The sequence below is a fragment of the Ranitomeya imitator genome, chromosome 5 (genome assembly GCF_032444005.1).
Source record: "Ranitomeya imitator isolate aRanImi1 chromosome 5, aRanImi1.pri, whole genome shotgun sequence".
NCBI lineage: Eukaryota > Metazoa > Chordata > Amphibia > Anura > Dendrobatidae > Ranitomeya > Ranitomeya imitator.
The window spans coordinates 706,267,617-706,286,182 of NC_091286.1; the positions used below are offsets into that span (position 1 = coordinate 706,267,617).

The window sequence follows — 18,566 nt, forward strand, 5'->3', positions numbered from 1 at the left end:
CCAGCCTTGACTACCAGTTCACGCAGCCCACATAGGAAGCTCCTAAACTGGAGGCACCCTGGAGTTGGCTAACTCGACCGCCCCACGACGGGGCAAGCATAGGCATCTCAGTGAAGTTGACACAACCCGGAAACAGCTGACGGTGCTGAAACCAGGCTTGGCACGAGGGAGTACCTGTGACAAGAACACTGCCGAGAACCAGCTGGCGGTGCTGGAACCCGGATGCGTTGCCCCAGTGTGCAAGAGCCAATGGCACGACCGAGGACCAGCTGACGGTGCTGGAACCCGGTTACTAAGCTGTAGGTGCCCGCGCTTAAAAGCACTACCAAGGACCGCCTGGCGTTGGCGGAACTCGGATACCCAGGAGGAGGCACCTAAGCCAAAGGCTCGGCCCGAAACCAGCTGACGGTGCTGGAACCAGGTGGTGGACCCCAAGGCCCACAGGAGAGGAGAGAACAGCTAGGCCGCGAGGCAGCCGCAGTTACCGAACCCCAACAGTCCTACAGGGGGAGCTGGGCCTACTGGCACTACAGAACCAGCCTTGACTACCAGTTCACGCAGCCCACATAGGAAGCTCCTAAACTGGAGGCACCCTGGAGTTGGCTAACTCGACCGCCCCACGACGGGGCAAGCATAGGCATCTCAGTGAAGTTGACACAACCCGGAAACAGCTGACGGTGCTGAAACCAGGCTTGGCACGAGGGAGTACCTGTGACAAGAACACTGCCGAGAACCAGCTGGCGGTGCTGGAACCCGGATGCGTTGCCCCAGTGTGCAAGAGCCAATGGCACGACCGAGGACCAGCTGACGGTGCTGGAACCCGGTTACTAAGCTGTAGGTGCCCGCGCTTAAAAGCACTACCAAGGACCGCCTGGCGTTGGCGGAACTCGGATACCCAGGAGGAGGCACCTAAGCCAAAGGCTCGGCCCGGAACCAGCTGACGGTGCTGGAACCAGGTGGTGGACCCCAAGGCCCACAGGAGAGGAGAGAACAGCTAGGCCGCGAGGCAGCCGCAGTTACCGAACCCCAACAGTCCTACAGGGGGAGCTGGGCCTACTGGCACTACAGAACCAGCCTTGACTACCAGTTCACGCAGCCCACATAGGAAGCTCCTAAACTGGAGGCACCCTGGAGTTGGCTAACTCGACCGCACCACGACGGGGCAAGCATAGGCGTCTCAGTGAAGTTGACACAACCCGGAAACAGCTGACGGTGCTGAAACCAGGCTTGGCACGAGGGAGTACCTGTGACAAGAACACTGCCGAGAACCAGCTGGCGGTGCTGGAACCCGGATGCGTTGCCCCAGTGTGCAAGAGCCAATGGCACGACCGAGGACCAGCTGACGGTGCTGGAACCCGGTTACTAAGCTGTAGGTGCCCGCGCTTAAAAGCACTACCAAGGACCGCCTGGCGTTGGCGGAACTCGGATACCCAGGAGGAGGCACCTAAGCCAAAGGCTCGGCCCGGAACCAGCTGACGGTGCTGGAACCAGGTGGTGGACCCCAAGGTCCACAGGAGAGGAGAGAACAGCTAGGCCGCGAGGCAGCCGCAGTTACCGAACCCCAACAGTCCTACAGGGGGAGCTGGGCCTACTGGCACTACAGAACCAGCCTTGACTACCAGTTCACGCAGCCCACATAGGAAGCTCCTAAACTGGAGGCACCCTGGAGTTGGCTAACTCGACCGCACCACGACGGGGCAAGCATAGGTGTCTCAGTGAAGTTGACACAACCCGGAAACAGCTGACGGTGCTGAAACCAGGCTTGGCACGAGGGAGTACCTGTGACAAGAACACTGCCGAGAACCAGCTGGCGGTGCTGGAACCCGGATGCGTTGCCCCAGTATGGAAGAGCCAATGGCACGACCGAGGACCAGCTGACGGTGCTGGAACCCGGTTACTAAGCTGTAGGTGCCCGCGCTTAAAAGCACTACCAAGGACCGCCTGGCGTTGGCGGAACTCGGATACCCAGGAGGAGGCACCTAAGCCAAAGGCTCGGCCCGGAACCAGCTGACGGTGCTGGAACCAGGTGGTGGACCCCAAGGCCCACAGGAGAGGAGAGAACAGCTAGGCCGCGAGGCAGCCGCAGTTACCGAACCCCAACAGTCCTACAGGGGGAGCTGGGCCTACTGGCACTACAGAACCAGCCTTGACTACCAGTTCACGCAGCCCACATAGGAAGCTCCTAAACTGGAGGCACCCTGGAGTTGGCTAACTCGACCGCCCCACGACGGGGCAAGCATAGGCGTCTCAGTGAAGTTGACACAACCCGGAAACAGCTGACGGTGCTGAAACCAGGCTTGGCACGAGGGAGTACCTGTGACAAGAACACTGCCGAGAACCAGCTGGCGGTGCTGGAACCCGGATGCGTTGCCTTGCCTATTAAAGATTGTCTTCCTAGAGCCCCAACTAGCGGTGTTGGAGCAAAGGGTAAGCAGGGGGAGATGAGTGTAGGCCGAAGCCTGCACTCGAGGCAGCTTTGTGTCTGCGTTGCGTTTGCAGGACACTTTGCCGGCTACACACTGGGGGAACAGCTGGCGTTGCTGAACCCCACTAACACAATGGCGTGTGTTTTTATCTGTGCAGCTAGCACTTGCGGGCAAAAACTAGCGATGTTAGAGCCCGTGTTGAAGCAGGAGGAGGAGGAGAGGAGCAGAGTGTAGGCCGAAGCCTAGTTGAACCAATTTCAAAGGAAACCTTTAACCCCCCCCTCAGGTGTTACAAAGTACAAGAGACACACCTTGTGCAGTATTAATGCTGCACAAGTGAAAGGTTGCTCTATTAATTTGTCTACTTGCACACGCTGAATGAAAGACATACACAATTTACCCCATTCTACAGTCAAACTGTAGTGGATGCGTGACTTGGTTTTTTGATGAGACGCAGCACAGGTGTCCAAAATAACGCCTTGGTGCTTGGCGCAGCTTCCTGAGCGTTGTTATTTGCTGTACAGGAGTCTGCGCTCTTGTGTTATCCCTTGGCAATGCCCTGTTAGCGCTGCCCATCTTATGACATCATTTCATGTTGGCCGGTGCGGTTAACGATGGCCATAAATCCCAGACCCACAGTGTCTTTTCATAAAGCCACACTGCGGTGCTGGGATTCGTGGCCTTGAGCTGTAAATATTTTGGCCGCTCACACACGTCCTTACACCTGCTTCAGACTGGGCGGCCTCTGCTGATCCCTTCTCGCATGCCGCGGCCATGAGGCTGCACAGTCTGAAGAAGGCGGAAGGAGATGAGTTAAGACAGGCGAAGATATGCACTGCTCGTGCCCATCAATCACACCCTCGCAGTCAAAATAATTAAGACAACGAGGAGCATTTTATTCAGGCAGGGCGGACGAACAGGCGCAAGTAGCCAACCAATGATGTCAGAAGACGGGAAGCGCTACCAAGGGGGGTGCTGCGTATCATTAGAAAGGAAAGTCACACCTCAGGGACAGTGGAATGGTCTCAAAGAGACACATTTTGTACGTGTTGAGTTCCACGTGGGCAAGGAGAAAACATCAGCCACCTTGTACAAATGCAGCAGTACTGCTGTACAAGGTGGCTGTTATACATAGAAACACCTGGGGGTGGGGGCCAGGCTCCCTTCAATTTCAGTTCATGTGCCTGCGTGGCGTTTGCAGGTCACGTTGCAAGCTGCACAGCAGGGGAACAGCTGGCGGTGCTGAACCCCACTAACACATTGGCTGGTGTTTTTCTCTGTGCAGCTAGCATGTCCGGGCAGAAACTGGCGTTGTTTGAGCCCAGGGTCAGCAGGAGGAGGAGAGGAGCAAAGTGTAGGCCGAAGCCTGCACTGGTGGCAGCTTTTGTTCTGTTGTGCCAGCGTGGCTTGTGCTGGACACGTTGCCGACTACACAGCAGGGGAACAGCTGGCGGTGCTGAACCCCACTAACACATTGGCTGGTGTTTTTCTCTGTGCAGCTAGCATTTCCGGGCAAAAACTAGCGGTGTTTGAGCCCAGGGTCAGCAGGAGGAGTAGAGGAGCAGAGTGTTGGCCAAAGCCTAGTTGAACCAATTTCAAAGGTTACCTTTAACCCCCCCCTCAGGTGTTGCAAGGTACAAGAGCCACACCTTGAACAGCATTATTGATGCACAAGTCAAAGGTTGCTCTATTTAATTTTGCTCCTTGCACACGCTGAATTAAACACGTACACTATTTAGCCCATTATACTGTCAAACAGTAGTGGAGGCGTGACTACTAGTCTTTTTAAGGAGACGCAGCACAGGTGTACAAATTTACACCTAGGTGCTGTGCGCTGATTCCTTACCGTTGTTATTTGCAGTACAGGAAACTGCGCTCTTGTGTTATCCCTTGGCAATACCCTGTTAGTGCAGGCCGTCTCATGACCTCATTTCATGTTGGCCGGTGCGGTTAACGATGGCCATAAATCCCAGACCCACAGTGGCTTTTCCTAAAGTCACACTGCGGTGCTGGGATTCGTGGCCTTGTGCAGTAAATATGTTCGCCGCTCACACATGTCCTTACACCTGCTTCAGACTGGGCGGCCTCAGCTGATCCCTTATCGCATGCCGCGGCCATGAGGCCGCACAGTCAGAAGAAGGCGGAAGGAGGGGAGTGAAAACAGGGGAACATATGCACTGCTCGTGCCCATCAATCACACCCTCGCAGTCAAAATATATGAGACAACGGGGGGCGTTGTGTCGGGCAGGGGGGACGCACAGGCACAGCCAGCCAACCAATGATGTCAGGAGACGGGCAGCGCTAACAATGGGGGTGCTGCATGTCATTAAAAAGGAAAGTCACACCTCAGGGACATTGTAATGGTCTGTAATGAGACACATTTTGTACTTGTTGAGTTCCACGTGTGCAAGGAGAAAAAGTCAGCCACCTTGTACAAATGCAGCAGTACTGCTGTACAAGGTGGCTGTTATACATAGAAACACCTGGGGGGGTGGGGGGCAGGCTCCCTTCAATTTCAGTTCATGTTCCTGCGTGGCGTTTGCAGGAAACGTTGCAAGCTACACAGCAGGGGAACAGCTGGCGGTGCTGAACCCCACTAACACATTGGCTGGTGTTTTTCTCTGTGCAGCTAGCATGTCCGGGCAGAAACTGGCGTTGTTTTAGCCCAGGGTCAGCAGGAGGAGGAGAGGAGCAAAGTGTAGGCCGAAGCCTGCACTGGTGGCAGCTTTTGGTCGGTTGTGCCAGCGTGGCTTGTGCTGGACACGATGCCGGCTACACAGCGGGGGAACAGCTGGCGGTGCTGAACCCCACTAACACATTGGCTGGTGTTTTTCTCTGTGCAGCTAGCATGTCCGGGCAGAAACTTGCGTTGTTTGAGCCCAGGGTCAGCAGGAGGAGGAGAGGAGCAAAGTGTAGGCCGAAGCCTGCACTGGTGGCAGCTTTTGGTCGGTTGTGCCAGCGTGGCTTGTGCTGGACACGATGCCGGCTACACAGCGGGGGAACAGCTGGCGGTGCTGAACACCACTAACACATTGGCTGGTGTTTTTCTCTGTGCAGCTAGCATTTCCGGGCAAAAACTAGCGTTGTTAGAGCCCAGGGTCAGCTGGAGGAGGAGAGGAGCAGAGTGTAGGCCGAAGCCTAGTTGAACCAATTTCAAAGGTTACCTTTAACCCCCCCTCAGGTGTTACAAAGTACAAGAGCCACTCCTTCTGCAGCATTAATGCTGCACAAGTAAAAGGTTGCTCTATTAATTTTTCTACTTGCACAAGCTGAATGCAACACGTAGACTATTTAGCCCATTATACTGTTAATCAGTAGTGGAGGCGTGACTTGTCTTTTTAAAGAAAAGCAGCACAGGTGTCGAAAACAACACCTTTTTGCATGGGCGCAGCTTCCTGAGCGTTGTTAGTTGCTGTACAGGAGTCTGCGCTCTTGTGATCCTTTGGCCATGCGCTGTGAGCGCTTCCTGTCTTATGACCTCATTTCATGTTGGCCGTTGCGGGTAGCGATGGACATGAATCCCAGACCCACAGTGTGTTTTTAAAAAATCACACTGCGGTGCTGGGATTCGTGCCCTGGTGCACTAAATATGTTTGCCGCTCACACATGTCCTTACACCTGCTTCAGACTGGGCGGCCTCATCTGATCCCTTATCGCCTGCCGCGGCCATGAGGACACCCAGTCTGAAGAAGGCGGAAGGAGATGAGTGAACACAGGCAAACATATGCACTGCACATGCCCATCAATCACACCCTCGCTGTCCAAAAAAATAAGACACCGAGGGCCGTTGTTTCGAGCAGGGGAGATGCACAGGCGCAGCCAGCTAACCAATGATGTCAAAAGACGGGCAGCGCTAACAAGGGTGGTGCTGCGTGTCATTACAAAGGAAAGTCACACCTCAGGGACATTGTAATGGTCTCTAATGAGACACATTTTGTACGTGTTGAGTTCCACGTGGGCAAGGAGAAAAAGTCAGCCACCTTGTACAAATGCAGCAGTACTGCTGTACAAGGTGGCTGATATACATAGAAACACCTGTGGGTGGGGGGCAGGCTCCCTTCAATTTCAGTTCATGTGCCTGCGTGGCGTTTGCAGGTCACGTTGCAAGCTACACAGCAGGGGAACAGCTGGCGTTGCTGAACCCCACTGACACATTGACTGGTGTTTTTCTCTGTGCAGATTGCATGTCCGGGCAAAAACTAGCGGTGTTAGAGCCCAGGGTCAGCAGGAGGAGGAGGAGAGGAGCAAAGTGTAGGCCGAAGCCTGCACTGGTGGCAGCTTTTGGTCGGTTGTGCCAGCGTGGCTTGTGCTGGACACGATGCCGGCTACACAGCGGGGGAACAGCTGGCGGTGCTGAACCCCACTAACACATTGGCTGGTGTTTTTCTCTGTGCAGCTAGCATTTCCAGGCAAAAACTAGCGGTGTTTGAGCCCAGGGTCAGCAGGAGGAGTAGAGGAGCAGAGTGTAGGCCGAAGCCTAGTTGAACCAATTTCAAAGGTTACCTTTAACCCCCCCCCTCAGGTGTTGCAAGGTACAAGAGCCACACCTTGTGCAGCATTAATGCTGCACAAGTAAAAGGTTGCTCTATTTGTTTTGCTCCTTGCACACGCTGACTAAAACACGTACACTATTTAGCCCATTATACTGTCAAACAGTTGTGGAGGCGTGACTTGTCTTTTTAACGAGACGCAGCACAGGTGTCAAAATTTGCACCTAGGTACTGGGCGCAGCTTCCTGAGCGTTGTTATTTGCTGTACAGGAGTCTGCGCTATTGTGATCTCTTGGCCATGCGCTGTGAGCGCTTCCTGTCTTCTGACCTCATTTCATGTCGGCCGTTGCGGTTAGCGATGGACATGAATCCCAGACCCACAGTGTGTTTTTAAAAAATCACACTGCGGTGCTGGGATTCGTGCCCTGGTGCACTAAATATGTTTGCCGCTCACACATGTCCTTACACCTGCTTCAGACTGGGCGGCCTCATCTGATCCCTTATCGCCTGCCGCGGCCATGAGGACACCCAGTCTGAAGAAGGCGGAAGGAGATGAGTGAACACAGGCAAACATATGCACTGCACATGCCCATCAATCACACCCTCGCTGTCCAAAAAAATAAGACACCGAGGGCCGTTGTTTCGAGCAGGGGAGATGCACAGGCGCAGCCAGCTAACCAATGATGTCAAAAGACGGGCAGCGCTAACAAGGGTGGTGCTGCGTGTCATTACAAAGGAAAGTCACACCTCAGGGACATTGTAATGGTCTCTAATGAGACACATTTTGTACGTGTTGAGTTCCACGTGGGCAAGGAGAAAAAGTCAGCCACCTTGTACAAATGCAGCAGTACTGCTGTACAAGGTGGCTGATATACATAGAAACACCTGTGGGTGGGGGGCAGGCTCCCTTCAATTTCAGTTCATGTGCCTGCGTGGCGTTTGCAGGTCACGTTGCAAGCTACACAGCAGGGGAACAGCTGGCGTTGCTGAACCCCACTGACACATTGACTGGTGTTTTTCTCTGTGCAGATTGCATGTCCGGGCAAAAACTAGCGGTGTTAGAGCCCAGGGTCAGCAGGAGGAGGAGGAGAGGAGCAAAGTGTAGGCCGAAGCCTGCACTGGTGGCAGCTTTTGGTCGGTTGTGCCAGCGTGGCTTGTGCTGGACACGATGCCGGCTACACAGCGGGGGAACAGCTGGCGGTGCTGAACCCCACTAACACATTGGCTGGTGTTTTTCTCTGTGCAGCTAGCATTTCCGGGCAAAAACTAGCGGTGTTTGAGCCCAGGGTCAGCAGGAGGAGTAGAGGAGCAGAGTGTAGGCCGAAGCCTAGTTGAACCAATTTCAAAGGTTACCTTTAACCCCCCCCTCAGGTGTTGCAAGGTACAAGAGCCACACCTTGTGCAGCATTAATGCTGCACAAGTAAAAGGTTGCTCTATTTGTTTTGCTCCTTGCACACGCTGACTAAAACACGTACACTATTTAGCCCATTATACTGTCAAACAGTTGTGGAGGCGTGACTTGTCTTTTTAACGAGACGCAGCACAGGTGTCAAAATTTGCACCTAGGTACTGGGCGCAGATTCCTGAGCGTTGTTATTTGCTGTACAGGAGTCTGCGCTATTGTGATCCCTTGGCCATGCGCTGTGAGCGCTTCCTGTCTTCTGACCTCATTTCATGTCGGCCGTTGCGGTTAGCGATGGACATGAATCCCAGACCCACAGTGTGTTTTCAAAAAATCACACTGCGTGGCTGGGATTCGTGGCCTTGTGCAGTAAATAGGTTTGCCGCTTACACATGTCCTTACACCTGCTCCAGACTGGGCGGCCTCAGCTGATCCCTTATCGCCTACCACGGCCAGGAGGCCGCACAGTCTGAAGAAGGCGGAAGGAGATGAGTTAAGACAGGCGAACATATGCACTGCTCGTGCCCATAAACCACACCCTCGCTGACAAAATAAATATGACAACGAGGGGCGTTGTTTCTAGCAGGGCGGATGCACAGGCGCAGCCAGCTAACCATGATGACAAAAGACGGGAAACGCTACCAAGGGGGGGGCTGCGTATCATTACAAAGGAAAGTCACACCTCAGGGACAGTGGAATGGTCTCAATGAGACACATTTTGTACGTGTTGAGTTACACGTGGGCAAGGAGAAAAAGTCAGCCACCTTGTACAAATGCAGCAGTACTGCTGTACTAGGTGGCTGTTATACATAGAAACACCTGGGGGGGTGGGGCCAGGTTCCCTTTTAATTTCAGTTCCTGTGCCTGCATGGCGTTTGCAGGTCACGTTGCCGGCTACACAGCAGGGGAACAGCTGGCGTTGCTGAACCCCACTAACACATTGGCTGGTGTTTTTCTCTGTGCAGCTAGCACTTCCGGGCAAAAACTAGCGGTGTTTGAGCCCAGGGTCAGCAGGAGGAGGAGAGGAGCAGAGTGTAGGCCGAAGCCTGCACTGGTGGCAGCTTTTGTTCTGTTGTGCCAGCGTGGCTTGTGCTGGACACGTTGCCGACTACACAGCAGGGGAACAGCTGGCGGTGCTGAACCCCACTGACACATCACCTAGTGTTTTTTCTGTGTAGACAACACTTCCAGGTGGCAACTGACAGTGTTGAAACCCAGGGAATCAAAGAGGAGCAGAGTGTAGGCCGAAGCCTGCAGTGGAGCAAGTTGAAAGGGAACCTTTAACCCCCCCCCCCCAGGCATTTGTTGCTGAAAGAGCCATCTTGTACAGCAGTAATACTGCACATGGAAAATGGTGGCTCCGAAAATTATGCTCCTTGCAAACGCTGAAGTACACACTCATATAATGTGTCCCCTCACACCGTCAAACCATCCCGGAAGTGGGACTTTCCTTTGTAATGTGACACAGCACAGCCGTCATTCCAACCCCCTTGGTGCCGGGCACCACCTCCTCAACGTTGTTTGGTTCTGTCACGGAGCCCGCACTGTAATGTTATCCCTTGGCCATGCACAGTTAGCGGTGCCCGTCTTCTGACATCATGTAGGTGTCAGGCTGGCAGTGCCTGTGCGTCCAAGCTGCCCGAGATCCAACCTTGCAGTGTCATCTAATGTAGTCCCACTGCGGGCCAGGGATCCATGGGCATGCGCAGTGCATATCATCGCCTCTCACTCACCTCCTTCCTGCTTCTTCAGACTGTGCGGCGTCACGGCCGTGGCATGCTATTAGGGATCAGCTGACGCCGCCTAGTCTGAAGAAGCGTGAAGAAGGGGAGTGAGAGGCTAGTATATGCACTGCGCATGGCCATGGATACCAGGCCCACTGTGGGATCACATTAGACGACACTGCGAGGTGTGATTTCGGGCAGCGTGGACGCACAGGCGCAGCCAGGACGACAACAAATGATGTCAGAGGACGGGCAGCGCAAACTGTGCATGGCCAAGGGATAACATAACAGCGCAGGGTCCATGACGGAATCAAACAACGCTAAGGAGGCAGCGCACGGTGCCAAGGGGGTAGCAATGACGGCTGTGCTGCGTCACATTACAAAGGAAAGTCCCACCTCCGGGACGGTTGGACGGTGTGAGGGGACACATTACATGAGTGTGTAGTTCAGCGTTTGCAAGGAGCATAATTTCAAGAGCGACCTTTCCCTTGTGCAGTATTAGTGCTGCACATGGTGGCTCTTTCAGTAACAAACGCCTAGGGGGGGGGGGACAGGTCCCCTTACATTTTAGTTGTGCCAGCGTGGCGGTCGCATGACACGTTGCCGGATACACAGCTGGGGATCAGCTGACGTTACTGAACCCCAATAACAGAGGAGCGACTGTTGACTGTGCACACAGCACTTCCAGGCACCAACTGGCGGTGTTAGAGCCCAGGGACAGCAGGAGGAGCAGATTGGAGGTATTGCCGCACACACAGCTGGGGATCAGCTGACGTTACTGAACCCCAATAACAGAGGAGCGACTGTTGACTGTGCACACAGCACTTCCAGGCACCAACTGGCGGTGTTAGAGCCCAGGGACAGCAGGAGGAGCAGATTGGAGGTATTGCCGCACACACAGCTGGGGATCAGCTGACGTTACTGAACCCCAATAACAGAGGAGCGACTGTTGACTGTGCACACAGCACTTCCAGGCACCAACTGGCGGTGTTAGAGCCCAGGGACAGCAGGAGGAGCAGAGGAACAGAGTGTAGGCCGAAGCCTGATTGGAGCAAGTTGAAAGGAAACCTTTAACCCCCCCCCCAAGACGTTTGTAGCTGAAAGAGCCATGTTGTGCAGCACTAAGGATGCAAAAGGAAAAGGTTGCTCTTTTAATTATGCTCCTTGCAAACACCGAAGTAAACACTAAAAATGTGTCCCTTTATACCGTTAAACCGTTCCGGAGGTGCGAATTTCCTTCGTAATGGGACACAGCACAGCTGTCATTCCTATCCCCTTGATGCCGTGCGCTGCCTCCTCAGCGTTGTTTTAAGCTGTCACGGAGCCTGCGCTGTTCTGTTAGCCCTTGGCCATGCCCAATTAGCGCTGCCTGTCTTCTGACATAATTTGGTGTCAGGCTGTCAGTGCCTGTGCGTCCACGCTGCTCCAGATCCCACCTCGCAGTCTCATCTAACGTAATCCCACTGCGGGCCTTGGAACCATGGGCATGCACAGTGCATAACCTCGACTCTCACTCCCCTCCTTCCCTCTTCTTCAGACTGTGCGGTGTCACGGCCGTGGCATGCTAGGGATCAGCTGACGGCGCACAGTCTAAAGAAGGCGGAGGGAAATGAGCGAGAGCCCGAGGGGAAGATATGCACTGCGCATGCCCATGGATCCCAGGCCCGCAGTGTGACTCAATCAGAAGACACTGCGAGGCGGGATCTCGGGCACCGCGGCCGCACAGGCGCAGCCAGCCTGACACCAAATTATGTCAGAAGACAGGCAGCGCAAATAGGGCATGCCCAAGGGATAACAGAACAGCGCAGGCTCCGTGACAGCTTAAAACAACGCTGAGGAGGCAGCGCATGGCACCAAGGGGGTAGGAATGACGGCTGTGCTGCGTCACATTACGAAGGAAAGTCCCAGCTCCGGGACGGTATAACGGTATCAGTGAACACATTTTATAAGTGTTAAGTTCTGCGTGTGCAAAGAGCTAAAAAAAAAGCTACCTTTTCCTTGCGCAGCATTACTGCTGCACAAGATGGCTCTTTCAGTAACAAACGACGGGGGGGGGGACAGGTTCCCTTACATTTAGGTTGTTGTGCCAGCGTGGCGGTCGCAGGACACATTGCCGGCTACACAGCTGGGGATCAGCTGACGTTACTGAAACCCAATAACACTGGGTCGTATGTTTTTACTGTGCAGCCTGCACTTCTGAGCCGCAACTGGCGGTGTTGGAGCCCAGGAATAGCAGTTCAGGTGGTAGAAAGATGAACACAGCAGGAGACCTGGATGACACCCAATTACTTAATCAGGCAGAGGAGTGGCAAATTCCTGCGAGATCCAGGCCTGGTTCATTTTCAGGAAAGTAAGCCGGTCAACGTTATCGGAGGATAGTCGCATGCGACGGTCTGTTAGTACACCACCTGCGGCACTAAAGACACGTTCCGATAAGACACTAGCCGCAGGGCAAGCCAGCACCTCCAATGCATACTGGCTTAGCTCTGGCCATGTATCCAGCTTAGAGACCCAAAACTTGAATGGGGAAGAGCCGTCTGGGAGTACAGTAAGAGGGCAAGCCATGTAGTCTGTCACCATCTGACGGAACCGTTGCCTCCTGCTGACTGGAGCCGCCGGTGATGGTGTAGACATTTGGGGCGGGCACACAAAAGTGTGCCAGAGTTGTGCCATACTGGGCTTGCCTTGGGCAGAGGCACTGCTTCTGCTCCCTCTTTGGGCAGAGCCTCCCCCACTGCCTCGACGCACTGAGCTGCTTTGTAAAGCACTAGCAGCACTCCTCTCAGTTGGACAGGAGAAGATGATGGAATTCACCAGTGTGTCGTGGTACTCCCGCAATTTACGCTCCCGGGTCAACGCAGGGATGAGGTTTTGGACGTTGTCCCGGTAGCGAGGATCGAGGAGGGTGAACACCCAATAATCAGGCATGTTGAGAATGTGGTCGATGCGGCGGTCGTTTCTCAGGCACTGCAGCATGAAATCCACCATGTGCTGCAGAGTGCCAACCGGCCCAGAAACGCTGTCCCCTGCTTGAGACATGATCTCTGCCCGCTCGTCATCACCCCACCCTCGCTGTACACACTGACCACTGGACAATTGTGTCGCTCCCTCCTCTGGACGGAGCTCTTCCTCCTCCATTGACTCCTCCTCATCCTCCTCACAAATTGGCCCCTGCGTACCCCTTTGTGAGGAACCACGTGGCGCTGACTCTCCAGAAGCTGATGGAAAAGGTGACTCCTCATCCTCCACCTCTTCCACCACATCATCCCTTAACCCTTGCAAAGTTTGCTGAAGCAGGCAGATAAGGGGGACAGTCATGCTGACTAGTGCATCATCTGCACTTGCCATCCGCGTGGAATAATCAAAAGGACGCAAAACCTGGCAGACGTCCTTCATAGTGGCCCACTCTGTGGTTGTGAAGTCTGATCGGCGCTGACTGCGACTTCTTTGCGCCTGATGCAGCTGGTACTCCATAACTGCTTGCTGCTGCTCACACAACCGCTCCAACATATGTAACGTGGAATTCCACCGGGTAGGTAGGTCACATATGATGCGGTGTTCCGGAAGGCGGAATCGGCGCTGCAGAGCAGCAATGCGGGATCTGGCCAAGCTGGAACGCCGCAAGTGAGCACACTCTAGGCGGACCTTGTGCAGCAGGGCATCAAGATCCGGATAGTCCCTCAGAAAACTCTGCACAACCAAATTGAGCACATGTGCCAGACATGGGATGTGAGTGAGGTTGCCAATGGCCAAAGCTGCCACCAGATTTCGGCCATTGTCACACACTACCATGCCTGGCTGGAGATTCGCTGGCAGTAACCACACATCGCTCTCCTGCTTTATGGCATTCCAGAGCTCCTGCGCTGTGTGGCTTCGATGCCCCAATGAAACTAGTTTCAAGACGGCCTGCTGACGTTTGGCCACGGCTGTGCTCATGTCGGTCATAGGTAAACGTTCACGGGTCCATGTGGGGGTGGACTGTGACGGATCCTGCAGAGAGGAATCAGAGGAACTGGTGTAAGAGGAGGAGTCGATGCGTACAGACTGGATTCCTGCAATCCTTGGAGTGGGCAGGACACGTCCTGCGCCACTCGCACGATCTGTACCTGGCTCAACAACATTAACCCAATGGGCAGTGAGGGAAACATATCGCCCCTGTCCATGCTGACTGGTCCACGCATCGGTGGTGAGGTGGACCTTGCTACTGACGGCGTTCAGTAGCGCATGTTTTATGTTTGCCTCAACATGCCTGTGCAGGGCAGGGACAGCCTGCCTGCTGAAGTAAAAGCGGCTGGGCACCTTGTACTGTGGGACTGCCAATGCCATCAAGTCACGGAAGCTGTCAGTCTCCACCAGCCTGAACGAGAGCATTTCCAGGGACAACAGTTTGGCAATGCCTGCATTCAGAGCCTGTGCTCGGGGGTGGTTGGCCGAGAATGCCCGCCTTTTCTCCCATGCCTGTACTACCGATGGCTGTAGAGTAGACTGGGAGTGTGAGGATGACTGGGAAGGTGGTGCTGTGGGTGGAATTACACAAGGTCTCTGGGAGGAAGCCAAACCAGCTGTGCGTGAGCTGGAGGAAGAGGCAACACGAGCTGAAGAGGTGGTAGCTGCCGCTGTTGGTTGGCCTACATCTTCAGTGTGTTTCTGTAACTCCACCGCGTGCCTGGTCCGCACATGTTTCCACATATTTGTGGTATTGAGGTTGCTGACATTTTTCCCTCTTTTTACTTTATGATGACACAGCTTGCATTTGACAAAACAAATGTCATCTGCAACTGTGTCAAAAAAGGACCAGGCACTGCAAGTCTTGGGAGCGCCCTTTTTGGCTTTGGAAAGAGACAGGCTCCTAACGGGTGCCAAAGTGGAGGCTACAGGCTCCGCAGTCTTCCCCCTCCCTCTCCCTCTTTGGCCCGTAAGAGGAAGCTCTTCCTCTGAGCTGCTCCCACCACCTTCCTGTTCCTCACGCCACGATGGGTCAAGGACCTCATCATCTCCACTACCCTCTGCCACCAACTGCTCCTCCTGGGTAGTCTCAGCAGCACAGTACGCACGAGAAAGCGGCACCTGAGTTTCATCATCAGATGCGTACTGCGCTGTGGTCACCGGAGGCACTGGCCCACCTGCCTCTTCAGAGTCAGAGAGAAAAAGGTGTTGGGCATCACTGCACACTGCCTCTTCTTCCATTTCTCCAATGCTGCTTGGCTGGCCCCCTGTTTCCAAGCCAAGAGATTCAGAGAACAGAAGTAGAGACGGCTCCTGTCCTGGGCTCTCTGACTGCCTGGCCAATTTGGCAGGTGGTGAAGAGACAGATGGCTGCTCTCCAGTGCTCTGTGCCTGAGAGGATGTGGCACTAACTGAAGTCGATGCCGAGGCGTTAGCTGCCATCCACCCGACAACGGCTTCAATTTGGTCTTCACGCAGCAGCGGTGCACGGCGCTCTCCGACAAAGCTGCGCATGAAGGACTGTTCCCTGCTGAAACTGAGTGACGACGAGTCACCGGCGCCCGCAGCAGGCACAGAATCACCACGTCCTCTCCCTGCTCCTCTCCCTGCTCCGCGCCCACGCCCACGTGCCTTACTCCCTGCCCTCTTCATCTTGGTTGACAGATAAAGATAAGCAGAAAAGTACTAAGGCCTTAGTGTGCTTATTCCTGTAATGCTCCTCCTAACAGGTGTAAGAAACACTAATGTTGTAAATTGTGGACTAAACTTTATTATTTTTCAAATGTGGCCTACACAAGTGTTAAGTTGTGTTTGGTGAACTTAACCTTTTTTTTGGTGCAGATCGGGCTACAGAGCTAGTTTAAATCACACGGAGACCGTGCAGACAGCCGTAAACGGCGCTGCAAGGCCAAAAAACCCTCCTCTAGGTTATCCTATATAGTGTTTTTCCACTATTTAGCTGGATACAAGTGGAAAGACACTAATAGGAATTTTTTTTTTCAAATTTTAAACTGGCTGCACTATTTGAAAAAAAGGAAATTGTTTTTCAAGGTATGAGGCAGTAACGCACCCTGAGCTGAATCCAACCGGCTATGGCTGCACACAGACTACAGGGCGAGCTGCGCTCACACAGAGACCGTGCAGACAGCCGTAAACGGCGCTGCAAGGCCAAAAAACCCTCCTCTAGGTTATCCTATATAGTGTTTTTCCACAATTGAGCTGGAGACTGGTGGAAAGACACTAATAGGAATTTTTTTTTTTTCAAATTTTAAACAGGCTGCACTATTTGAAAAAAAGGAAAATTTTTCTCAAGGTATGAGGCAGTAACGCACCCTGAGCTGAATCCAACCGGCTATAGCTGCACACAGACTACAGGGCGAGCTGCGCTCACACGGAGACCATGCAGACAGCCGTAAACGGCGCTGCAAGGCCAAAAAACCCTCCTCTAGGTTATCCTATATAGTGTTTTTCCACTATTTAGCTGGATACGAGTGGAAAGACACTAATAGGAATTTTTTTTTTCAAATTTTAAACAGGCTGCACTATTTGAAAAAAAGGAAAATTTTTCTCAAGGTATGAGCCAGTAACGAACCCTGAGCTGAATCCAACCGGCTATGGCTGCACACAGACTACAGGGCGAGCTGGGCTCACACGGAGACCGTGCAGACAGCCGTAAACGGCGCTGCAAGGCCAAAAAACCCTCCTCTAGGTTATCCTATATAGTGTTTTTCCACTATTTAGCTGGATACGAGTGGAAAGACACTAATAGGAATTTTTTTTTTCAAATTTTAAACAGGCTGCACTATTTGAAAAAAAGGAAAATTTTTCTCAAGGTATGAGCCAGTAACGAACCCTGAGCTGAATCCAACCGGCTATGGCTGCACACAGACTACAGGGCGAGCTGGGCTCACACGGAGACCGTGCAGACAGCCGTAAACGGCGCTGCAAGGCCCAAAAACCCCCCTCTAGGTTATCCTATGTAGTGTTTTTCCACAATAGAGCTGGAGACTGGTGGAAAAACACTAATAGGAAATTTGAGAAAAAATGTGCAGCAGGCTGCACTAAGAGCAAAAAAGAACAACTGTGTGAGGCAGTGTGAACCCCCCCTGAGCTGAATACAACCGGGTATATGGCTGCACACAGACTACAGAGTGAGCTGCACACACACACACACACAGAGACCTTGCAGAACGCTGTTAAAACAGCGCTGCAAGGCAAGAGCAAGGTGAACAGTGAAGACCACACAGCGTTTTGCTAAATTAGCCTTTGGAAAGGAAAATAAAGCAATTAGCAAGCTCAACTGACCCTCAGTTAGAACACAGCGTCCTGTCCCTAACTGAAATCACAGCAGAGTGAGCGCAAAATGGCGGCAGCGCTTTTTTATAGTGCAGAGTGACATCATTTCAGCAGCCAATCCAAGCCTTGCCAGTACTTACATGCCCACCATGCTAAACAGGATGTGCCCACACTTTCATTCATTCCTCATTGGCTGCTGCGTTCAATTTGAATTCTGGGAACTTCCGATTCCGGTATCCGATACGCGGGAAGTATCGGAATTCAGTATCGGAATTCCGATACCGCAAATATCGGCCGATACCCGATACTTGCGGTATCGGAATGCTCAACACTAGTTATAAAGGAAAATCCATTCATTACACTATAGGAAGTACATGATATGTATTTTATGTGGACACCTGCATTTACCACCACAGTCCGGCGTTGGAGCCTCCACACAGTTGGTGAGGACCTGGGTGGGAGATAATGCAGTTGAGTGATACATTCTGTCTATAGTTCTGTAATAGTGGACATCAGCACAAGTTTGTGTGTATGGAAGACATTTAGACTGCCCGGAATCAGACTGTCCTAACCGCCAACAATTCTGTACCTCAAGGAAGTAAAGTGGAGCCAAGATTGATCCAAGATTGTCTTCGTTTTAAGAGGAATCACATGACAAACCACAGATTACTCCATTATCCTTGACATCTCGATAAGCTGCCATAAATGTGTGTAGAGATGGAGAGAGATCTTAGATTTAAGACTAAGAACAGTTTGAAATAAAGGACCGATGGCCATTTCCATACCACAGATATCAATGGATGAGAGAACATTGCGGTTGTTGGAGTTTGTAGATCTGGGTACTTTATTACAAGAATAGCAAGAGCCAACATTGAAAAAGGCTTGTCCTATGTCAGTCATCCCTGGTTGCATCTGGACATTTGTGTATCTGGCATTACCTTGTTCTGGCTTCACACATTTTAGTCCTTTCTCTTTGCAGCATTTCTTATCCCCGATGCAGTCGTGGTCCTTTGTACATGACGTTGCAATGATTTTCTTCTTTGGTGCTGGACATTGTCCGGGCTTCACTACAAGATAAAGAGCAGCACCCGATCAGAGTGATGGACTGACTATAGTTCAGCTAAACTTCCTAAGCTCAAGTAAGGCAGATGCTCTCCTCATGCCGGTCGCGATACCACTCATCGTCCTTCCCTCTACGGTCTTCTAATGAGACCTGTTGCAGACAATGCTCTAGTGGTCATGTGGGATGTGGAACACACTAAGGTCACTGATGCGTATTCC

General features: G+C 52.9%; 1 protein-coding gene across 2 annotated transcripts in view; it reads right to left on the minus strand.

Annotated features, from left to right (window-relative positions):
* Window positions 1-18,566, minus strand: part of LOC138638877 (WAP four-disulfide core domain protein 8-like) — a 78,562-nt gene that overhangs the window by 12,756 nt on the left and 47,240 nt on the right. For both annotated transcript variants that reach the window (XM_069728581.1, XM_069728580.1), the window contains exon 5: window positions 18,224-18,352. In XM_069728581.1, coding sequence (XP_069584682.1) covers window positions 18,224-18,352 — 129 coding nt within the window. The remainder of the gene's footprint in view (window positions 1-18,223; window positions 18,353-18,566) is intronic.